Source organism: Lates calcarifer, linkage group LG19, assembly GCF_001640805.2.
Source record: "Lates calcarifer isolate ASB-BC8 linkage group LG19, TLL_Latcal_v3, whole genome shotgun sequence".
Taxonomy (NCBI): domain Eukaryota; kingdom Metazoa; phylum Chordata; class Actinopteri; family Centropomidae; genus Lates; species Lates calcarifer.
Window position 1 is genome coordinate 21,517,933 of NC_066851.1, and position 24,986 is coordinate 21,542,918.

Here is a 24,986-nt window from a genome sequence, read left to right on the forward strand (position 1 = left end):
TCCAGACCTCTGTGTAAGGTCAGACTGTAGGTTAGAATATTTTGCACTTTAAGACAATGTGCACTGCATGCTCATTGCTGCACTTAAAATGTTATTTCTATTACACAATTCATTATGGAAGCTTTTCTTCCAAAGTCATCCAAGTGAGCTGAGGCCCCTGATGATTATTTGGTATTTCTAATCATGTCACTGTATTCTACCCTTGGGAAATGTAAGGAAGGGGGTAGGGGTACATTCAGAGGGAGCGGGGAGGGGAGGTCAGACAGTTGTGGTGATGGGTTGCTAGTGTGTGGTGTGTGTGTGTATGTGTGTGTGTTGCTGCCGACGCTCCAGCGATCCTGTCAAACAGAGTCAGCTCTCACCCGCCGCTAATGTGCCACTGTTGGCCCACAAGGCTACTGCTCCACTTAAAGGCGGCAGACAGTGAGAGAGACAGAGAGAGGAAGCAGCGCTGCTGGTTTGATTACAACAAAACACAAAAGACGATCAAAACAAAATCAGAGCAGCTTCAAGAGAGATCGAAGAAAAAGAAAAGAAAGAAAATTGCCCATCTGGCCTTTTTCATTTCCTTCACCACGCTTGAAGAATTATTGCTTGTCACATTAGTCACTGTGAGGCGATCAATGGTTAGTCACTGTGTAGTGATCAATCAAATTCTCTCATCATTCATTCATTCATTCATGTTGCATGCCAGCAGAGGTATCCAAGTGTGTGTACTGTGAAATGAGTATGTGTGTGTTGTCTATTATGTGATGACATCATCCCTGGTCTGAGGCATTACCTCACCTCACTAATCACCCAGCCTCCCCCCACCCCACCTCTTCATCCCTTTAACCCCACCCCCCACCAGCATGAGTCACTTCATGTTGGCACCGGCTCCCTCCATCTAACCCCCCACTCCACACGCACCCTTTCACCCCCCTCCAAACACCCCCGAGCAACTCTTGGCTTTTTGAAGTGATGGCTTCTTTTTCTGCAGACAATGCTGTTTGTGGCTCTGCTGTCCCTCATTTCACTAGATAAAAAAAAGAAGCGTACACTCCGCAGGATGCAGCAGGTGACTGGCTGCTTCCTCCCCGGCATGTCGAGGCCAGCCAATGGCATGGTGGCAGACCCCCCTAGCCTCTAATCACCGAGCAGACTGGTGTCTCAGGGACCCGGTGAGCACCAATGAAAGTGTTGCTAAGCGCTCTGGAGGCGGCGTGGGGGGAGTGGTGGTAGGAAACAGTAGCAGCAACCCCCCACCCCCCACAAACACCCACCCACAGCCAACAAGGCATCCCAGGTTACTGAGAGCAGAGAGGGCAAGGCTGGATTTAAACTTACATAAAGTAGAAGAGCAGAGAGCAGAAAAAAAAACACACAAACATACAAGACACATACACATGCACACACTCCAGGAATCATAACAAATGACGTCACAGCGAGTCACTGGGTTCAGAGCTGACAGGCATCTCTCCTCGTTCCGCTCTGTCAGCCAAATGGAAGCCAACAGGTGAAAACACACAGGGAGTCCAACACACACACACACACACACACACACACCACACACACACACACACACACACAGTCAGCTTCCTCCGTCACAACATGAACACATCGGAGGATGACAGGAGGATGTTACATGTGTGCGTGTCTATGATTTTCTTGACACTTTATGTGAAGTCAACACATTCAACACAGATGTAGAGACGAGGAAAAAGATGTAGTGACCTATGAGACAATAAAGCAGCTGTGGAAAGAACTGAAATAGAAACACTTTGATATGGTTATCATGTACTGTTGCATCTATTACACTTTCACTTACTTCATTACATTAAAGCAAGACAACCTCTGTTACTTATATCAAAATAAAGACAGGGAAGATTTAATGAGATTTTTGAAATTTTGACTTGATGTCTTTAAAATTTATCTAAATTTCTTAAATTTTAAATTCAAGACTCACTATAGTAGTATTATAATGGGTGAATTTCACTTGAGAAATACTGACTTTCATGAAATGTATAATTAAACACTAACTCTCTGCCGATTTCATGTAACAAGTGAAATATCTTGTAATTCAGCACAGTGCAGCGCAAGTTAATATTCAAGGTCAAATGTACATTCTGATGCAGCCAGCACTGAAGCTATACTCCTCTTACACAGTCTCTACTAGGAAAACTACAAGTGCTTTGAGGAACCTTCAGGGGTTCTCCACATTATAACCTCTGAGGACCCTAAAAAAAAAGCTTCATGAATTCAGATTTTATAAATCTCAACCTCAGCAGTTCCCAAACACATGGCACTGAGCAGAACAAGTCTGAAGGTTTTTTAGATTCCAAATCCACTTTGCAGCAGCTGATTTTAGTGATTAGTTCCCTCCTTCTAATTGTAGGTTTGCTAATCAGTGAACTCAGCTGCTGTAGTGTTTGGCTGGGATGAAAACCTAGACTTTTCAGGCTTAATGGCAGATACTTGAGAACCACTTCACCCACTAATATGGGAGGTTTTTAAATACTTGATTGAGATTCTTCTACAGTGAGTAACCACAAATCTTGCTATATTTGGTTCACAGAAGATCCATTTAAACAGCTTATTTTGCGCTTTTGTTTTATTCACATTTTTAATACTCTTTTCTTTAGAGCTAAGCGCTCAATGCTTTTGAGCTGTCAGTCAAACAGTGTGGGTTGGCTTTTTATCTGTGCTGCCCACCACCAACCAGTTCCAATCAATCAATCTACTTCTGTGGGAAAAATACATTACAACTGTGAGGCAGGTTTTTTTTTTCTGGAAAACCCCACCTGTCAAAAGATATAGACTTAGTGACGTGGTTTCAGATTGCTTTTTCATTGTTGTGCCATACTAATAAAGCAGAAATGTACTTATATGACAGAGCCAAAGAGTTCATTATACTTGTAGAGTTCTTACCATCTCCAGCAGACTAACATTACACTGATCTCAGCAACCACCCAGACCCTTGTTAGTATCAGAGGCTTTTTCCCTGAGGCAAAACTCTCACACAGAGCGAGTCCACATCAAAGTAAACCATGAGCACGTCTCTAGTATGTATTTCGTAGAGCAGCGCTCTGGTCTCGCTCTGGGCTACACTTCACTTTCAGCATGTCGGTGTGGGCGGTTTAAGCCTCTGTATACATGTACAGAAGAGGGTCTTGCTGTGCTTGTATGTGTAAACCACTACAGTCAACAAAGAGGCTAATCCTCCAGGCGAAACAGCTACTCTCAGATTTATGTGGGGGTGTACAATACGTCTGGTATGTATTCTGTATGTGTGTACATGAGATGAATGTAAGCAACAGCAACCCTTGGTTGACTGTTCAAAGTGCACTGAGTTCAATTATTGGTCTTACAGTCTACAGAAAGAAAGCCTGGAGGGACAGTGTTTGTTTTGAGAAAAAGACGGAGACGAGACTCTATCCTCAACCTCCAACTGACACGTCAAGCCTGTGGAAATTGACTTTTTCATCCTCTAGTAGATATTAATCAGCTGAACAATGCCCGTTTAACCTGTTGAAATGGCTGAGGGTGACCAGATGAGGTTGGTGTAGTCAAGGTTGATTATGGCCTTAGTTTACTGATCAAGATCACTTTTTTTTTCATTTGTATACAAGAGCTAGCATCTTGATTTGTTAGGGTAGACAGAGAGGGCAATAAATCTAAATTTTAGTTGCATTAACATTCCTCTAGGTCTGTGCTTGTTTAACATATGGTAGGTTTTCAAATACTTGAAAACCAAAAGAAAAAACAGGTATCTGTCTACCTCAGGTTTGCTGAGGCTGGAGGACACCAGGCACCCTGAGCCGACATCTAGATCCCATTGCTTCCTGCCCTGGTTGTGAGGATCCAGAGCAGAGATCCGCCCATCCAGGGTACTGATGATTACAAGAGACCTGTGGGTAGAACACAAAGATTTCAACACACTCTCCAAATAAGGATTTGAAGACATTTATTGCAGCTTTACATACTAGCAGGGCTACACTTGTTTCAGTCCTGTGGCCACCAATGTTGACAAGACTGCCTTGCATGTGTGAAGGCAGCAATGTGTCTCAGCAACTAATTTACACCAGTGTTGTCCTAAGACGCAATCTTCCCAGTGGGGGGTTCAGTCTAATGCCATCACAGGCAAGACAATAAAGGGCAAAGAACTGTGGTGGTGCAGATGTTGTCTTTCCCTCTCTAGTCTGCCCTTGTTTAGCAATCAGGGTGACCTTCAACTGCAGCCGAGAGCACACCTGTGCCATGACAAACCTCATCCTGTCAGCTGGTCTGGGTGGCATTTTGATTAAAGATCCAGGCCTGAGGATTATTAAAACCTGACCAGACATCACCATAAAGGGTGATTTATTCCCATAAAAACACAGAATGAACATGTGAGACCATAAATTTTGAGTTGTCAGTGGACCAAAAGAGGAAACCATTAAAGATGCACCGTGTTCATTTATACTGCAATTTGCACAGACAAGACAAAATGGAAAAAACATTAAATATGACTAAAATGCTGGATGAAGTGACAAGGGCTACAAGTACTGTAAACTCTGCCGAAAGAGCAGGAGGTGAATAAACTTCTATCGGGGTCAAAATCAAATTAAAGTAACCACATAGTCCTGCAGATGAGGTTGATTTCATATCAGCAAGTATTGAAAATGACTTGCTTTTCTTATGTCCTCATTTTGTAAATGTGAACTTCACTGCTATCCACTCTTTTCAGCAAAGGCTTAATAGTCTGTTGCACCTCAGGTATGAGAAGAGCACACTGATACTGCTCTGAAACAGATGGTAACAGAGACTGTTAAGAGTACACGAGGGGATTTGACATGGTTACGTCTCTCAGGCATAAAACTGTTATCACTGCCATAAAATTAGGCTAATTTACATGTAAAACCTCAAACAAATGTTTTATGTGTCAACAAAGACTGTCTTTTATTCAGAGTCCATGGATTCATCCAGTGACATTTCTGATTAGTCTTGGCTTTCTTCTGGATTCACCAACATTGGCAGAAAATTAGTGTTCACAAACACTGCCTTAACTGCCAAACGATGACAGCTCAGAGATACTGTATCAGCACTGCTGAGAAAACAAACAAACCCTTCAGAGACTTGTGTAATTTCACTTTCAGAGAGAAAAAAGTTTTATCACACAGATGAAACCATGTCTTAGGTTTGGTGGATATAGTGAAATTTCCAAAACTTACTCTGATTCCACAAAAATCGGTACAGTAAAAGAAAGACAAAAGATATTTTAATACTGAATACTGTTGCAGCAGAATTAAGTGGACACATTTTCCACATACTTCATTCAGAGGCACCATTGGCCGAGAAATAGTGAGCAGCTAAAAATAAGATGGGGGGAAATAAGATGCAGGAGGTGACAGTGGTTTCCCTTAGATGATGAATGGGCTATGGATTTCTCACAGCACCAGTGCGCTTTACCTCTGAGAAAAGATTCAGAAATTACTGTGGTGATGGATTTTTAAATTTCTGTTTTTTTCTTCATCCCAATTATTTCTGTAGCTCTACCTAAACGTTAACTTGCTCAAGGGTTTTTTCTCCTCCAGAGCCAAAGTGCAAAATCCCCAAATGAGTTTTATTCCCCTTTATGTGCCCACACAGCAAGATTTGTTAACATTTCTTCCCTCTTTCGTCTAGTAACTCCAGGCTAAAAACAGTCTCACTGACTTGAATGAATCAAGACACCCGGCCCCACCCTTCGCCTTACTCTCAGGGCTTCTGCCGCATTGCTTGTCAATCATGTCCTGAGCTCTGGCAGAGGCCACCTCCTGACTATTGATTTGTATCTGTCTAGAGGAGATGCTGTCAACGGGGCTTTTAGCTTTATTTAACCAGCGAGGGTCTAGCTGAGCACACATGCTGTCTCTGAGCACCCACTGTCTTACATCCACACAGCTGGGACCCAAGCAGCTTCCCTCTGCCGGCCACTGGGGCATATGGGGTTTTAACTGCCTCCCTCGAGGGCAACTAGACAGCAGTTGCTGAGGGAAGAGAAAGTGTTACACTTGTTCACTTTCTCGGCTTGGACTAAAAAGAATGAAAAATGAGGAAATAAAGAAAACTTGGCCCCAATATCATCCATCATCTTTACTTATGTGCACTGTGACAGCTGTCAACTAAGCTGAGTGTATTTGATTTTAGCATCAACCGCACTATCCATCAGTTAGATTGAGCAGGTGAATTGCTACTGACTAGCTGTAATCCCTTATTGATTTCACCTATCGAACACTCTTCCCTCATGAAGGGGAAGGAGCATGTTAAAGGATGTTTAAGCCTTAGGACAACTAGGAAATGGATTGTCTCAGACGGTGCAAGTCAATTTTAGGAAGGTTTCTCTTATGTTTCACCATGCTCATACTCAAAGGGAGTTACACTTGCTGCTATGGATCAGCTAGCTGTTTCAGCTCAACTAGCGCTGGAAGTTTGCATAAAAATGCAAATAGGATCACTAAACAGTAATGAGCCATGTGTCTTTCAGCCCCATCAAAGCCAAGATTATCTCCCCAAATCTGCTCTTAGCATTATCAGCCTCGCCACTAGCACTGAAGTGTAGAGTACTAAGAAAAACATTGTTTTTCCTCTCAGCCACCAATAAAAACAGAGTGCTAAAGCCCGCTCTCACCCTCTCGATTGGCTGCGAGACCCTGCCAAAAATATTAGGCTGATTGGTTGTTGCTAAGCAGGCGGCTCTCTGAGAGGGTGGAAGCTTTGGCGGCCTTCACTCGGCCGGCCCCGCCCCCTCCGAGTCATGCTGTGAATGTAGAAGTGAAGAAGAAGTCACTGAGAGCATTGAGTTCAACTTCAGAGATGGAAAGAGGGTGAGCAAGAGATAGAGGAATTTCATTCTGAGAGGGAGATCAAAGGCTTTTGTGGACTCTTTGTACTCCAGATAAAGGATAAGGAGGAGCAGAGCGAGCGTGGGGGGGTTGGGGTTGGGGGTTGGGGGGGACACACTTGACTGTACAACTTAGGTATCATGATGGTAATGGAGAAAACGAGCAGCAGAGGAGGGGAAGGGGGAGTAACAACAAAAATATTACTAAACTGAACAATAAAAACAACTCAAACAAAACAAACAGCCCTACTGTATCATTTAGAACTCGAGGCAATTTATTTTCCATGTCTGAGCCCCGAGACACCGCTGCTCTGCTCGTCACCAAAGGGATAACATGTAGCCTGTGGGGCTGCTGCTGCCGACTGTGACAGATGCAGGCAGCGGAGAGGCTGAAGAAGACGTTGGAATAGAGAATGAAGAGAAAGAAATGGGGAGAATAGTGAGGCTGCCAACAGACTGAGGGCTGTTAGTGTCCTCGCCTATAATGCTGTCAAAGTGTCATAATAGAGCCGAGTGCTTCTTCAATCACAAAGCGTATGGCGGAGCAGGGAGCCAATTAGCCTTGCTCTCACCAGACTCTTTGCTCCTCAGAGACTCTCAGCCTCAGTCTGCACACACCGGCAAAACCGAGCTGCTGGTAAACACACTCCATTGAAAGAAACAACCAGGATGTTTACACAGGCCAAGTCTCCAAGGAGCGTGAGCCGCTGAGCTGGACCAATTGCAACAGCATGCCACTTCCGAGCAGCCAATTGGAAGCACTGTTTTTCTCCTCGTTTGGCCAATGGGCGGGCAGCTCTGCAGACACTGAGCCTATGGTAGGGCAGAGCTGGCTGTAACCATGCAACAGCGAGCAGCCTGGATGCACGCTGGAGTGTGGAGTTCTGCTGCCGCGCAGCTGCCACTCAGCCTGCCGTGCAGCCACAGAGAGGCAGAACAAAAATATGAGAGCATGGGGAGCACGTGGGGAGAAAGTTATAGATGCAGCTCTGAGCCGGCCGCACCCAGCACCACCAGCTGCACTAGCAGGAGGAAAAATAGAGTCAAGTGCATTCCCTTACACAGTGCACATTTGAGAAATAATGCCACAGAAATGACACAAAGTGGGTAAGGTTTTAAATGTTATTTTCAAAATATTTACTCAAAATCAGAAATAGACTTAAGCCCAGTTTTATCACAAAAATGTGAAAAGCAAAACAATACCAGTAACAGTGACCTGGTTACAGTGAGAATAAATACTTCAAGGCTTGAAGGATAATACTAAACAAGTTTTAAAAGAGCCCTTTAAGCCTTTCAATTGTGGCAATCCAATAATTCAATGCAGGATATTTTAAGGCTTAAGTACTCGGGCAGTTAGCACAACACAGCATGCAACCAGAGTCTTTTTGTTTGGCAAACATCAATGTGCTCCCATGTCACTGACAATGCTTTATATTAAAAAAAAAAACACACACACAAAAGGACTAGATTGAATGTCTAAGCTAAAACTCCACCTGTAGGGTGTGACACGGGTGACTGACATGGCTGTAATTTGCTAGTAAGCCTGAATAGACATCAACAACAACAGCTGACATAACTCTTAAACCCAGCGTAATGTGAGTTGAAGGTTTATATAACTGTCCTCTGAACCTGTTAAATAAACAAGTGAAATTTTTTATGTTTTTGTCACAGCAGCTGATGGTGGACTGATGTGGACTTGAGATGACAGACCTGCAATATGCAGGTCTGCTTTAGCATCAACCTCACACCCATCGGGGTCACTGCAGCAGACCACCGCAGCAGAGAGCAAAAGGTGGGGTTTAAAAAAACTGCATAGAAAACACTCAGATCGTTTGAAACTGTTGCCATCACCCTCTCTCTCCTGCGTAAGTGCGCTCTCCTCTCCAACCTGCATCATCTCACATGTGGTAAAATCCAAACTCTATGGCGCCACACTCCTGACGGCTGATTGGCTGGACCGCAGCTCTGATCCAAGGATCTGATTCGTTGTTGCTAAGCAGTGAGGAACCATCCAGAGTGAAAACAAGACAGCATGGTCCTACTAACTACCAGCTAACTCCTTGTTTTCAACCTCCCCTCCCTCCCTTTCTCTCTCTCAGAGTATCCCACCTTTTTGCCTCTGCCCCACCCATACTGCAGTGCTGCAGGATGGGTCCTGCCGACTTACCAAAATAGCCACCGACCTAATAAATTCACACCTACTGATAATCATATTCAAAACCAGTACTGTTTAACAGTCATGTTTGTGAAGAACTGCTTACTATTTCTGTCACTACACATGGTTATGAAACAACCTGCAAACATCTTGCCAAATGAGTCATAAATTCTTCCATAGCCCAGACAGCATTTGTTAGTGCAGAGAGAGTCACTAAGGTCATCTCATCCCAACCTCAGAAACTGCTTGTGAATTTTAGGCAACTTGTTTATGCTAAATAATAACATATTATCACAGAGAGTGACAAAATAAGAAATAGTTAAATGAGACCAAAAAAAGCACCAGACATGGATAAAAACATGGTTACATAAGGGAAAGACAACGCAGATAAAAAAGGTTAAAAGAGATTATATAAGCTTGTTTGAAGTGACACTGAGTTTGGTAACTAGAGTTTTACATTCAGACCTCTCTATGCAAAACATTTACTGTACACCGACTGAGTTTAAAGAACTAGGTTTTAAGTGCTCAATTAAAACTTCCCAGAGGGAGTTCAATCAACTTCATCTTGACCTGTTATTTTGGGGACAGTTTCTATTAATAAAACCCACAACATCTCCCTGGTTACAGAGAGCAGACTACTGAAACAAAGTAAGGGGGAAAAAAAACAACAAGGAAATGATCTCTCCCCTCCCAAAAAAAAAGGAAAAAAAAAATCTCCTCCTCCTCCTTTACCTAACTATAGCCAGACCCATGCGGCCAACTCAAATTCTGAGCACTAGCCCGTCTCTCCGTCGCAATTGGCCAACAAGTTGCCCAGCCTGGCCGATTGGCTGTTGCTAAGCAGTAGGCTGGTGGGAGCCAGCCGGCGAGCACGGCGGCCCAGAAGAGCTGTTGCCCCTACAGGGCCCTGAGGAGGGTGGTGGGGGTGGGGGGTGGTGATGCTCAGGGCTCGGGAGTGGGTGGCGGTGGGGGTAGCAGGTTCAAACAAAGCTCCTGTCCTCTCTCCTCTCACCTCCAAGTGCTCCCTAAGGTGCCGAAGGCCCTGGCGGAGCACTCGCTGGCGGAGACATCAAACCTGGCAGCGCCGTCACATGCATGATTCACACGCACGCACGCACACACAAATACGCACACGCTCTGAGACAGATGTAAACATCAAGTCCCCAGAGCAAAGTTTCTAACGTATAGATGGCAGAGTTAAAAGTGAGGTGACAGCCATCAGCTGACATGACAGCAGCTCATGTCACAAAGTGAATCGGATCAAAGCTAACATCTAGAATATTTATAGATTACAGGATACGGGGTGGAGGAGGGAACTGGAAAAAAAATAGGGGAAAAAAAATAAAGAAAAAAACAACTGCAACTGACAGAAACAAAAAAAAAATGTTGACATCTGAGCATAGACTGGTTTTCAAGCTGTCCACATGAAATGTTTTCAAGAATCTGTGTTTGAAGTGTTCCACTCCAAAATCAAATTGAGAGGAAAATAAAAGGCTTTTACTAGAGGTCCATTCACTTAAAAATCAGATCCAGGCTGTGACAGTTACAATGCTGACCACAAAGCACTAAAGTCACCAGGACCCTTCAATAGTGGAACAAGTTGTCATCTGTCATGAACAAGGTCATAATCTTTAAACATATACATAAATCTAAGTTGTTTCTTTTAACCAAAGTGATGAGGGGTGTGTTAACATTATTATTGTCACAGGGTAGCGCTTGTTATCACAAGACCTGGTCTGTTTAAGTTGGCGAACAGCAGCCGTGTAAGGTCACAAAAGGAAGTGGAGATATGTTTTCAAAAGGCTGACCTAATTAATCCTGGATGTAGAGACGATTACTTCCCAAAAGGTATTCAAGATCACTGTTTCACACTTAGTCACAGCTCTATTTGTTCTATTTTAAGTAAAAGTCCACAGTCATTACTTTTTTAAATGACAATTAAAATCAAAACCACAATGTTTTTGTTTGCAGTGCTACCATGTGCTGAGGTGATACAGAACAACAACTTGCTCAAAATGAACTGATCCTTGACAGTTCAGTTTTCCTTCGATGTAAATGTGTTTTCTGACATTTAAGAAGTCTTTTTTGTTTAAATTGGTCCATTTTAAAGGGAAACACACCTAAATCATGTTTCATTGCTTGTGACATTTCTAAAGTTCAACGACAATTCTCTTGACAGATGGATGGAAACAGAGCGTGGAGTAGAGTATATGCTCAAGGGACGACATTAAAAAGCGGATGTGTACGTGTGAATGTAAAGGAGAGCATATGGGAAGGAGAAGGTGTAGGATGAGCGAGGGATTTAATACAGGAGCGAGAGACAAAGAGAATAAATGAGACAGACTTCAACAAAATAGACATGGGGAGACAGGCTGAGTGTGATCGCAGGTCTGACAGTGTTTTGACACTAGAAAAACAGAAAACCCACCTCAAGTTTATTATTATCTTATTCCAGCAAAATCTGTATCATCCTTTATACATCTTTGTTGTGGTTTTACACAGGCTTTTTAATGAATAATTCACCTGTTCATTCAGCCTCACAAGCGACTTTGTTAATTCTTTATCTTGTTGACTTCTACATATCAGTATGACTGTTTGTTATTGCGACTGTGTGCTGACTCCTTCCCTGTGTGGCAGCCATTTTGAGAAGTGGCAGAAATAAAACAATATTTAGGTAATTACATAATTAGACAAATAAAACATGACCTTTTCTGACTCCATAATTCAAAGAGTATTTAAAATATAATTAACCAAAACAAAAAAGAGAAAGGAATCATTAACACTTTAAATATTTATACTAATGTAAACTAAGCAAATTACCCAAAACGTGATCGATATAAGGTGACTCCAAGCCAATAAGTGATGCCAGACAGACTGTCTATAAGGACAATGAGAGAAATTAAGAGAGAGTAGGAGATGCAGACTGTGACACAGTGAAAATGGAAGCGAAAATGCAGCAGAAAGTGACAGACTCAGGTAGACTGTATAGTAATAGATGCAGGCACAGAAAGCGAGCAGTGGCAGGGTGTGACCATCAGCAGGATGAACGCTCAGGAGTTTTCCTGCAGCAGCTGAGGTGCCTGACAGGGGAATAGCCTGCTTCTTATCAGAGCAAACCGCTCTGCTAATTACTTTCGATTTCTTCTTGATACTGTACTGCAGATGACAGGCAAGAGCCTTTTCCTTCTTCAAGTCCTTCACCATGTGTTGTCCTTACTCCAGAGTTATTTCACATTTATCCTGATAAGTTTGTGACCTTGGTGATGCACTTGTAAGCCATTTCTTGGTCTGTCTGTACACATAGATTGTATCTGCTAACACAGTTTAAAAACACTTGTTCTCTGTCTCACACAACTCTTGAAAAAAAACTTATACAACAACTAATCACACCTATTCCTCTCAATTTGAGCTTTGTGGGGCTGACGGCACAGTGTGCTCAGTAGCTCCCTGTTGTGATAAAGCTGGGTGTGTATGGCATCCCAAATAAAAAATAACTAATATATGATGCTTTGGGGGCTGTCAGGAAGCTTTAAAATGAGCTTCAAGATTAAACAGGTTGATGGCATTTTTACCACCAAGCAGGCACAATGGCAGCAAGTTTTAGTATCTTGATAAGAAGCGGCACCAGAAACCTTCAAAAGGTTTGACTCTAATAATGTTTTCAATTTTATGACTGACTTTGATCCAACTCCCCCTTGAAAAGCAGACAGCACGTTTATAAGACTACACAGAGAATAATTTAGCGAGGGACCTGATATGCTTCAACAAGGAAAGGCACTGAAATAAGGATGATTCAAGACACTGTATCACAGTCAAAAGTACATGTAATGGTCTTAGTAAAAAAAGGAATAATATGGCAGAGAGAAGGAACATCATGAAGAACACACTGCGCCAAACATCTAAGGTGGGCGTCAAACCTACTGTTTACCAAGGAAGACAAAATCAATGCCCTACCCACTGCGCCAAAAACTGCATCTCACTTTGGGCAGCAGCAGCAGGTCTAACAGGGTGATCAGTGTAATGCAGTAAACTTTTGAGCACCAGGATCCTGAGGATTTTCTCAGCAGAGTGACATGCCTTTGCATGATAATATGTCAGAAAATGTAAACGCTACTTGTCGTGTTTCAACTGTATTCTAGATACATGCGCAGAGCATGCACCAAATGCTTGCTTTTCATTTATAACAACTGCTTCCAGTTTGTGTAGAAGACAAATTCCCTCACCGGTGCAATAAAGTTTATCTAATGCAAAACAACCCTACAAAGCAACTTCTATTTTGTCAAATAACAACAGATCCCAAAGCTGAGGCAGCATCACAACATGTGCTTGACTGTGAAATCTTATCCTTGCTCAACAGAGCCACTTTGTCACAACTTTAAATGATCACAATCATTTTCACTTCCTTCTTCTGAAAAATTCAAAATAAATTGGTAAATTACATAAACAGACTTTATTTGTCTCCGCTCATAGGCAGCCCGTCCTCTGACAGAGGAAGATAAACTGTGGGTCATGAGAAGATGGTATCTCTGTTGTGAGGTGATAAGGAATGTTCCACCCATAAAGTGTAATTTTTCTATGATAACACATGGAAAGTAGCAAGTTGACTCCACATTGCAAAACAACGACTGAATTGGAAAACTGTCGGAAACAAAGCCTCCAGTCCTACCCATCACACCAAATCACACTTGTGTTAAGCAGAAATTTGGTACTTGTGGTCTCAACTGAACCCATGACCGCAGTCAGAGCGCAAATGCTGAGTGACAGAACAGGATCATAACCTGTATTTCCACAGTTACTGCACACATATGTTATCACTACGTCTTCCATCAGCATGTCAGTTCATGACATGTGTCAGTTTCACTGTGAAAACTTTGAAATCAATCGCTGCCTTCGGTCACAGCGCAGGACTCACAAACTTTATAGTCGATAAAATGAAGCGTGTTTTGCCCTGACATGCCAAACAGAGGGAACTGTGTAGTCTTCCTTCTAAGGACTTTTAGCAACATATGATGGCTTACGTGCAAAATAACCACAAATAATAACTAGAACAGACGCTAGCACTAGGTAATCGCATATACCGAGGTGATTTCCCTGTGTCTACTTCTCACTCAATTTCCATCCAAACTTTGATTACAAGTCTGCGCCCATTATCGGACACCAAGTCAAACTCGCTTGTCAGTGCCGTATTTTTCCTATTTTGGGCTCTGACAGTTCGCGGCACCGCTTAACATTTCTTTCAGGACAATATATGAAGAATATGGGGTGGATGATCTGGGGAAATACACGTTAAAATAAGACCCAGGAGTCCACAAGAAGTTTTGAGTGCGGCGCTGAGGCGGAGGAATACTCAGCCTGCGTCAAACCACAAGACGGCGCGTTAGCTAGCTACACAATCGGTTAATGCGATGTTTTCGGTAGTTATATTTAATTGAATTGAGTTGTTCATGCTTTCATTCTGTAAAAATCGCCGTTTTGGGGGTGATAAGAGATTTTGCAGGTGCTGAATAGGCGTGTAAAACTGAAAGTGTCCGATAATGGGTGTCTAGCGGATAGCTGTACGCTACCTGACATATTTTAAAAACTAATTACCTGGTCGGTTGGAAGTTTCCGTTACTTTCTCCATATGATTCATCGGCCTCCCCGGCCGACCCGTTGTCGTCGTCCTCCACGGTAACGTCTGCTCCAATGACCGGGGCGCCTATGTTCTCCAAGCCCCGCTCCATGACTCTTGCACCATCTTCTTCCGAGGTCGAACCTGCACTCCGGGTGGCGGACTGCGGCTCCCTCCCGATGGCGGAGCCCTGAGCTTGCGAAGTCCCGAATCCGATGAGCGCTTTCAGCAACAGCAGGAGCACCAGGGAAATGCTCACGTTTCCAAAGTGAAGCCCCCTTTCCATTTGTAAGACTGGCACATTAGTGAAATATGAGATTTACATGCCACTGGCCTTGTAAATCTTAACATAAAAAACTAAAAAAGTGCAAAAAACAGTGTGACTTCAAAGAAAACTCCGTGGTGTCTTCAAAACGCCCTTTCAAATCTGTTCTTTAAGTAAACATAAACAGCCACTGGGACACCATGTTATTCCCTTTATACTTGACTCAGACTTGCCTTGGTAACGCTAAGTCCCGCCTTGTTTCTACACGAGGATTGGATGGTAAAACCCCTAAATTCGTTAAAAATGTATGTAACCGTCTCTCATTGGACGCTTTTCTGTCAATCACACATACTCGCATACTAAGCAGAATACGATTGCATCAGACAACTGTCACTCAAAGAGGCGGTCTCAGAACGTGCCAGCCTCCCAAACAGTACACCTTATTGGCTAATCCGCTGCCTGTCAAAACGACGCAGGCGCATTGGCAGCTGCCACACAACGGGAGCAAAAGGTGACGCAAAAAAATCCCCGATGGCGAATCCTGTGGCGGATATATGATTGGTAGGATGTGTCGTCGTCCGTCCAATAGGAGAGACAATACCGATAAGCTGCAACGCTATTGGTCGAGTTGCGTCCTCACTGACTAAGTGCACGCACTAGATTCGCTATGACAGCTATCATTCATGAGTAGTTGTCAAGACAGCCGACATGAAAGCATCAACGTGGCTGGCTGTACGGTTCCTGTTCCTGATCACGAGTTATGTTTTTTCACTTTCGGATAAACAGAAGGAAGGGCAATGACATAATGACAGTAAACTACCCTGAAAACATTATTATTATTATTATTTAAAGTTAATCCATGTAAAAATGTATACCAGCCACAAACCTTTCAAGTTGCTCAGTTATGTATATATACATGACAGTTACTTTAAATGTGTCACATGAAGCATTTGTAGTAATACAGTTGGTCAATATTATATGATATATTCTTTAAATATTTTATGATGATTTTAGGTAGTATATGAGGTCATTGTGAACCCAGATTGCTGTGCTGGCAGTAAGCACGTTGCAGGAGAATTGAGCGGCATGCGTTTTTAGCGCCCCCATGTGGCCATAAAGAAGAACGACACAATCAAGTGTAATCTTCGGTTGGAAAATCTATTTCCCGTCGTCTTTGGCATGAAAACACAGAATATTCTTGAACATGCTTGGTTCATCAACATTTTTAAACAATGCATTTTCTTATTTACCTCTTTAGATGTTTTAAAGGGCATTAATCAATTAATCTGCTGAGTAATTGGTGATGAATGTCTACAAATTAAAGGAAAATTTTATATTCCCAAAGTTTAAGTGCTTGTTTTGTCTGACGGACAGCCCAAACTCAACGATATAAAGACTAAGTAAGCAAATAATCACAACCACATCCAGTGAATACTTTGGCACATTTTGCCTTAAAAACAACAAACCATATTTATGAAATGTGTTGGTAATTTATTTTCTGATGAATTACTTATTGTTTCTGCTCCAGTAGAAGTTTGTGCTCTGTCACATCATGTTACGAACGAATGACACAAATGAATCATCAGAAATAAAACAAGGAAGCATACTGGTATCATTTTGGTCCTGTATTGGCTGACAAAGAAAATAGTACCTTCACAGCAAAAATCATTATCACAGTCAATTGGTAAAGGAAGGATTAAAGGATATGCTGGTACAAAAATATCCATCATGGTGCACACTCTGTATTGTACCCAAACTGGGCCACATATTCTTCAACTTTTCATTGGTCTACAGGCCAGTCAGGGTTAAAATTCAGCCACTTCCTCATGATTTATGGGAACGGCATTAGGCTAGAATAGAATCAGATTGCTCATACCCAGTAACCATGGCCTGTAGACAAATGTGCCAGCCAACTGCATTTCTTTGCTTGTATTAAGTCTTGATGTTCTCCTGAGTCTCAGAGTTGTACATACAAAAACACAAACATACAAAAATAAACCAGTGAGTAAGGCATTGTGAGCCAAGAGCAACGTGATGAGCTGCATTTCAAACTGAAAGATGTCAATCATCTGCAAAAAAAAAAGTTAGTTTTCAAATAAATGATGGTCAGTCTGGACAGTTAAAGTAACTTGTCCTAAGGGTAAAGAAAGACAAACTCTCTGAATCTTTGCTGAGCGTCTGATTACTTTTTGAGGGATGTAGCACTGTTTTGGAAACAAACTCCAAGTACCAAGTAAAGTTGCTGCACGCTGCACATCTCCATATTCAAAGCTGCACTATACAGAGCTGAACACAAATTAAACCAAGCTTCAAAATGATTCTGCATTTTTGATAATTTATATATTGGATGGTCTTTCTAAAAACTGCAGCTTTTAGAAACATTTCTCATGACCAGCTACATCACCAGTGAATTTTCCTTCCTCAAACAAAGAGGACGTACTGTTGCTTTGGTGTGCCAAGGCACATAAAATGTACTTGTGGTTGTATTGGTTCACATTTGAGCTACACAGTTCACCATTAAACATGAAACTTTTATAGCATAACTGCCAATCATTTCTACCTGAAAATGTTCATTTAGATCAAAGTTTATGACAAGACCTCCTGTGACCAGACAGAAGCTGTGACTTACAGGCACAAAAAAAGAACACACACAGTGGAAGAAGGTACATGCATGAAAGTACACAGAGTCAGTGGTTTGTTTTTCAACAGTTAGGCTGTGGACTTCAACCCTGCTGACCCGACTAGTGTAATTACAGGAACCCCTGTTGAAATTAAGAGGAAGTCACAAAGATTTCTCAAACTGTCTGTTCAAACTAGATTTGAACAGACTTTTTAGACTGCTGTAACTTGACTAGGTACCCAGCTGCCCAGTGGAATTAACACCTTAAACCTGTGCTCACAGTGAGTGTACCAACAGTGAAGGAATCTCTTGTGACAGAATGGAGTTGTTTGCAGATTAACACTGAGAAATGCGCAGATACCTGTCTAATCTATACAGCTGTCACTTTAACAAGGACAACGTCGGGTATGGAATGTGTAAATTTGTTTAGCGAACGTAGCTGAAGGGCTGAGATGATGAAAATGTATCACTTTGTCACAAAATGACTCACAGCACTGCTGTATGACATGCAAGGCGACAGAGCAGATAACATGGAAATTTTGTTTTTTCACCTTTTTTCCCCTGTGTTGACACATCTCCACTTCTGTGCCAGTGATACATACGTTGTACTTATTACAGCTCTGACACTGTCACTGTCACAACAATGGCAGCTTCACACCTGCACCACAGGGTTTCCCTATATTATCAATGATCTCGTTAAGTTTTGGAGTTTCTTGCTGTTTTAAGTAGCATATTAATTAGAGAAATTAATTTTGTGAAAAAAGTATAACTTCTACTGTCACGCTATACAGTTCACATTAGCCGCCCTTTCTGTGGTTTAATTAAACTGACTTCAGGGCATATCAGCTTTTTTACTGCTTACAATGCCTTGAGCTTTCAGTCGACTGGTGGACTTTTATGTGCAGCAGCCTGGCAAATGATAATAGCCTGATGGATGATGATGAGGTTTTCAGATCTAACTTTAATGGCATCATTTCTTTAATAGGACTTAAAATATAATCTCAAGGCACACCTTAAGTTTCATTCTGCACTGATTCACTACACTGGTTGAAAACTATAACACTGCAGACATTCAGTCAAACCCACTAATTACAGGTAGAGCCGCCATTCCCAGTGTAACCAGGCAGCCAAACTGAGCAACAACACGGACTGAAAATAAGAGAATCAGATGTACTTGATTTTACTCATCAGGCACTTTAAATCTCACAGAATCAGAAGCACCACCTGCACGATGAGAAAAATCAAGAGATCCTGAATTTGTATCTGGTTTTGAGATGATGTGTGAAAACTTCCCTGCTACAGTTTTGTCCAGTTCTGCTGGAGGTCCAAACCCAGTCTGACACCGGGCTTTAATCGTGAACACGGCACTTGCGGGAGAAGTGAGGTCATTTTGAGGAGAGGGACGACAGTGACTGTGGCAGACTCTTCAGTTGACTGGAGGATCCCGGACCTGCACGCTTCCATCCTCCATCCCAAAGTAGGCTCGCTCAGCCATGCCTACGAAAAGCCCTGTCTCCACCACGCCTGAGGAGAACACAGAGAGACACTGAGGGGTTTGTTGGATGATGAAGTGTTGGCAGCATAACATACACTGTCACCCAAACTCAGCTGCACTTGACTTTATAAACCCAGAGCTGTCGTCTGTCAGCTTCTCACCTGGAATCATCTTGATTGCAGTGTTGACTTCTTTCCAGTTCTGAGCCTGCTCAAACTTCCAGTCCAGGATGAAGTTGCTGTTGTCAGTGACCACAGGACCCTGAGAGTCAGACAGACACAACTCAGACCCCAAAATCATTCACATGTTCCTGTAAGAGTTTATCTAACAGCCAGACCAGCAAAGTAATACTTACTATCAAATGGACATTCATCACACAACTAAAATGTTATGATAACTGGTCAATTACCCAAAGACCAGTGATTACAGTATGACTGTAACTGTGCTGCACAAAAGTGTTTGGCCTGATTGAAAACAGGTTCCAGTCAGGATAACAACCGAGTGGTTACAATAAATCTAGAAACAGTTTTAGTAAATACTTTGGAAACAAAAATCTGGGTGACAACAGCTTTCCATTTAAAAAAGCAATGTGGAAGTGGGAGATGGACGCAGCCAGTAGCCAAGACAGGAATGTGGATACGTTCAGTCAGAATGACCTGCGAGGAATGGAGGCAAGATGGCAGGGAGCCAACAACAAAGTAAAGTAGGGAGCTCCCAAAACTCATAAACAAAGATAAGAGAAGACCGGATTTAGGGAGTCTTCCAAGCAGACTGTTTCAAAGGCCAGATCACTAGCTGTCATTTAGAGAATTCCAGCTACTGATCCCTTTGTATTCCGTATACTTTTTTCCTGCTTTTTTTAACCACTTCAGAATCACGAATGTCATGCACAACAACAAATCCTACTACACACACACACACACACACACACACACACACACACACACACACACACACAAAGGCACATTGTTGGCCACCGGGTCACTTTGACGCAGAGGACAATGCGAGGGGTTAATTCTGTATTAGTAAATTTCACTTCGTAATTATTATATTGTAATAGAACTGCAACCGAGTGTGATGAAATAACAGCATGTCTGTAATCATCAAGGCCTCCTGGATAAACAAAGCAGGACCTGTCCAATCATTAGTGCACAAACTGTTTTCAGGCTCAACAGTCAAAACCAACAATAAAAACAGAAACAGCCAACAATCAGACTCTCCCGTCTCTTGCTGGATGTTGTTCATTTAAAAGAGCTGAGTAGGAAGGATAAACTGTTAAAGCTTTACTCCACAGACTGTTAATGAGGCAGACACACAACATGTGCTGATGTTCTCACTGCAAATTTCCCTGTTTCACTGTTGTCGTAAGCCTTTCCTTAAAGATTCCCTGTGGAGTTTTCTTGTAAACAAACAACAAAATAATGTTTGTTTGTTGATTACATTCCCTACATCTTAAGACGTATCTTAAATCCTGCATCGAGTCTGTCCCATTGTCCACACTTGCAGTATTAGTGCGGAGACCGGTGGCTACTTGTGTGACATATTTCCTGCAAGGATGTGGAGGTTTATCAGAGCTCACTGTGACAGAACAGGCATCACTCATGCAAATACTGTACATGGGCCCTGGAAAAGAAACCTGTGAACTCTGACAGTCCTGTACGAAAACAAAGAACCTGAAATATGCCCCGGAGCAACACAAAGCAAAGCCATGAGTAAAAAACAAGAACTGTGAAATTGTTGCTGTAGCAAGAAGAAAGCTGCCATGAAGAAAGCAAAATTAGAGAAGTGGTGGACACAGAGGTCGAGCCGGTCCTCACTTACTGCTTTACTGACAGCCATCCGTAAATTGGCCTCCCCTCCAAAGCATCTGGCTATCGCCCTGGACACAGGAACGTACGCCATGGGGATCACTTCAATAGGAACTCCCTTTTTCCACTGCTGGCCCAGAGCCTTGGAGTCCTTCCTGAGAGGAGAAAACAGAATACAAAACAGTGAATAAGAACCAAGTCTAGACGCACACACACCCCTCACACAGATGCAGATTAAACGACAGGTTCCTTACAAAAAACAAACAAAAAGACATCCTTGAGAATGTCACAAAAACGTGAGAAGCAGAGGAGAAATGCAGAGTGGGTGATGTGGTTTTTAGCTGTGTGAAAAGGCAAGGTAACATCATTCAGCAAGTCACCCAAAGTCCAAATTATTTCCTGTGGTTCTGAGCGACTTCTCTGTATCATGTATCATTCACAAACACTTTTAATCTTTTTCTTTGTTATTTCCTTTTTTTAAAAAATCAATTAATGCTGAAAAACACCAGACAAACACAAAATTCTTGTTTTGCTTTTTCAAGGCTTCACTAATGCAGTCCAATACAAAGATGCAATTAAAGCCTACAAGCCAGAAAACAGCAACCTCTCAACCTGCTGATACAAATAAATCCACTTATTTCTTTTGAGCTGGCAAAAATCTTGCCATACTTTCTCCATTAATTCTTCTTCTCAAGGTAAACTAGCAAATACAAACCTGTAGTCGGCAATGACGATGAAATGTTTAGCACAGCCGGCTACAATCTTCTCCTGAGTCAGGCAGCCGCTGTGAGACAGGAGGGAAAAGGTGTGAGACAGATGTCAGAAGATATGTGTGAAGTTCTGCTGTCTGCACTGAGCTGTACTCACCCTCCACCTTTGATTAGTGTCAGGTCTGAGTCCACTTCATCTGCTCCATCAATCGCCACATCCAGCTGTGTGGTAGGAATGTAAAGATAACATCATAAACCAGCAGAAAACAAAGCACAGACACAACTAACAGCTCCACCATTCATGTTTTTCCTGCAGTTGCACAGCCAGAATTTTCACAAAGCTCCAATTCGAGCTGACAGGGTTTGAGCACCAACATATTGTGGCCCCTTCTCATTTCCACGGCTTTCAGATTCATTTGCAGCGAGCTCATCATACCTCTGGGTGCCTGTCCAGATCCGACAGCGTGAGGCCATGCTGCAGAATCAGCTGACGAGCCTGTGGGAGGGAGAGCGGAGAGATGGGAGAAAATGTGACGACCACAAAAACAGCAGGAGAGAGACGGAAAGCCAAGGAAAAGCTGTGATACAATTTTTCGTGTTTACTTTTATTCATTTTATTTTTGAGAAGGTACATTTAATTTATGTCAGAAATGTAATATTTACTATTCCTTCTCTTGCAAGTCACTTGTAATGTGTCTGTGAACATGTCAGTTACAAGAGAAAAAAGATGTTGTGAGGCAATAAATTGCATTTAAAGCCACAAAATTGCAAGCAGTTGCCAAATACTTGGTATACATGATCAAACCATTTGGGTGAACATAACAATGGATCATGCTGGTTTATTAGTCAGACTGACCTGGAAGGAGGTAGGCACACACACAATGTTGAGTTTCTCCTGACGAACTCTCTCCGCTGCAACAAACAACAAACATAACGTGAAAACAGAAGGAGAATGAGTGCATGTGCACAGGCAATAAAAACCCAGAGAACCCGCTTTAATATTATTGAACAATTCACTTGTGTTCACAAGGTGTAAAAGCAGAAAAAATGTGCACTACAGACAATGAAACTACACGCACTACCCTTTGACTTCAACCACAGTCCTCTGCTCTGTGTGCAAAAAAAAAATCCACAACGCAAACACACCAACACCATCGAAGGCTCTGTGAGTTGACTCTGCTTACTGTGAACAAGTTAGCATCTAAAAACTAACAAAAATCAGAAGTGTAATCTCTGAGGCCGAAACTCCAGGCTGACAGTGGGTTCACTCACCTAATCTGTCCACTGCATAGACAATGGTTGACCCGCTGCCCACTCCAACCACCTGGTTGTTCTGCAAGAGACAGAGAAGATATTCATACATCTGTGCTACATTTTCACAGCGGCTCCTAAAATGGCTGGGAGCAAAAACCTGCACTAAACTGACATTTACGTTAAAATCAGCAGCTGGACAGTCTAGAAACTTGGCATGAAAGTAGTCACGCTGGAATTATTTTGCCATTTATAATGAAAAATGTTTAGTGAAGCTGAATTGAAATGTATCCTGTGTTTCAGACTGTAAAGATATTCATGATTGTGTCCATATCTTCTCATTCTCTGAGCTGCTCCTGAGGATGTGTGAGGTTAAATGTCTAAATTAAAACACCTGGAAAAGGCTAATAAACTCCTCCAGTGTCACATATTAATATTTGGCCTCTAAAGGACATATTGCCTCATTAGTATTAATTTCACAGTGTATTACAGCAGTAGTGAAAAGCTGTGTCAGCTCCACTTTCGTCTTTCCAGCAGAAAGTTTACATCACGAATCACATGTTAGCTTATCTGTTTTTATAACTGCCCTGACCGTCCTGCTAGCAGCTAACACAAGCTGTAACATACAGTCAGTATATTTAGTCCTTAATGCCGGGCAAAGTTAGCCCACTGTCCCGGGACAAGCATGCATAACACGGAGCTAATTCCCTCCAAAAGTGTGCAAGTTAGATAACGGTAATAATTAACAAGCTAGGCTAACGTTACGTTCCCCTGTAAGTGTTGGTACTCGAGCTAACTTTGCTAGCTTGCACCATGAAGCCAAAGACAACACATGGCTGTATTTTAATCAAACTGTAAGCTAGCAGCTTGTTAGTAGATGTAGCTGGATAAATTAGCTAACAGCGACACCGAGCTGTCCACTGTACCTGGACGTGGTTGTCTACGGCGGCGTACGCGGCCAGTTTCTTCGCCTCCTCTGCCATGTTAGCAGGCGCACTGACTGAGCACACACACGTGTTTCTGGCTGCTGAGAGCCGCCGCCAGCCTCCAGGATGCTGAAGAGAGAGATCCAGCTGCGAGTTTACTGAAGGAGACCCACCCCTGAAGTCTCATGACCCGGCCCACAAGACACAGAGACAGGCCCACAACACCGGACACACACTGACAGGTTTCCCCTGGTCCGGAACTCAGGAGCGGTGAGAGGAAGCTGTGAGAGCTGCGGCTGTTTAAACTCTGTGTTTGTTTTTTCTCTCTTGTTGGACAGCTGACCACCTGCCCTGTCTGCTTTCACATGAGTTGGAGATCTGCGGTGTTCTGCGCAGGTACAGCGCAGCAGCGACGCCACAAGGACACTGGAGAAGCTGCAGAAATGCTCACCTGTTTTACACACATCTGCATTATACAGACAGATTTTTATTATTAATTTCACCACATCATGTACTAAATTCTCTAAAACAATTTGAACATTATAACCTACATGAAGGGAGGATTTACTGCAGGACTGTTGACTGCATCAGTCTTAGCAAGGTGTACCTAATAAACTGACAACTGAGTGTATATATGAAGTGTTACACCATACAATACATCAACAAACTAGTGATGATTTTCACAGAGCCTGGTGCTGAAAATCCAGTTTGTCCTGAGGGTGGCGCCACAGGAAAAGCTATGTGGGTTATTAAAATGTAAATGATTCATCCTCTGGGGAGCAGGAATTTCATAACGCCCTGTGGTACAAGAAGAAAATTAAATGAAATCATCCTCTGAGTAGGAGGAAAATCAGTAGAGTAGGAAAATTCTCAATATATTTCATAACAGCTATCATATAATATATATATAACCTTCATATTACATTTATTAAATGTTTATTTACTCCATGTTGACCAAATTTACAAAAAGACAATTGAAAAATGACAAAGTTTTTATTTAAACCATGAACTGTCTGATCAATGACTGAAAACAAGATGACAAGTCTGACCTGCTACATTTTGACTGGCATCAAAAGGTTTTGAGGTTTGATACCAGCTGCTGGTTATTTACCTGTTTGGCCCTTTTGTGATACTTAAAATGTAACTAAGTGTTGGTAAATGGGATGTTTGGCCCTAGGGATCCTAAAAGGGATTTGCAGTATATTAAACATATTAAATACATATTAAACATTATGACGATGTGAAAACGTATTTTGATATATTAAATTCACAGACAGCACAATAAACACAAGCAAACATGAATA

General features: G+C 42.3%; 2 protein-coding genes across 2 annotated transcripts in view; both read right to left on the reverse strand.

Annotated features, from left to right (window-relative positions):
* eif2ak3 (eukaryotic translation initiation factor 2-alpha kinase 3) overlaps positions 1-15,111 on the reverse strand; it is a 31,198-nt gene extending 16,087 nt beyond the window's left edge. The window contains exons 1-2 of the mRNA XM_018685516.2: positions 14,586-15,111; positions 3,758-3,887 (exon numbers count right to left, since the gene is read on the reverse strand). Coding sequence (XP_018541032.1) covers positions 3,758-3,887; positions 14,586-14,893 — 438 coding nt within the window. The 5' untranslated portion in view covers positions 14,894-15,111. The remainder of the gene's footprint in view (positions 1-3,757; positions 3,888-14,585) is intronic.
* A 1,371-nt stretch (positions 15,112-16,482) lies between these two features.
* Positions 16,483-23,903, reverse strand: rpia (ribose 5-phosphate isomerase A (ribose 5-phosphate epimerase)). Its single transcript, XM_018685518.2, has 9 exons — positions 23,683-23,903; positions 22,778-22,838; positions 22,362-22,417; positions 21,942-22,001; positions 21,663-21,727; positions 21,511-21,579; positions 20,809-20,950; positions 19,149-19,248; positions 16,483-19,016 (listed from the first exon to the last, which is right to left on the reverse strand). The coding sequence occupies exons 1-9, from the start codon at positions 23,737-23,739 to the stop codon at positions 18,919-18,921; spliced, it is 708 nt and encodes a 235-aa protein (XP_018541034.1). The 5' UTR covers positions 23,740-23,903; the 3' UTR covers positions 16,483-18,918.
* Between the last annotated feature and the right edge of the window lie 1,083 nt (positions 23,904-24,986).

Coding starts and splice junctions, on each gene's coding strand:
- rpia (XM_018685518.2), bottom strand. CDS start 23,739: ATGGCAGAGGAGGCGAAGAAACTGGCCGCGTACGCCGCCGTAGACAAC. Junction 22,839..23,682: donor CCGTAGACAACCACGTCCAG/GTACAGTGGACA, acceptor TGTCTCTTGCAG/AACAACCAGGTGGTTGGAGT. Junction 20,951..21,510: donor ATCGTCATTGCCGACTACAG/GTTTGTATTTGC, acceptor TTCTCCTCTCAG/GAAGGACTCCAAGGCTCTGG.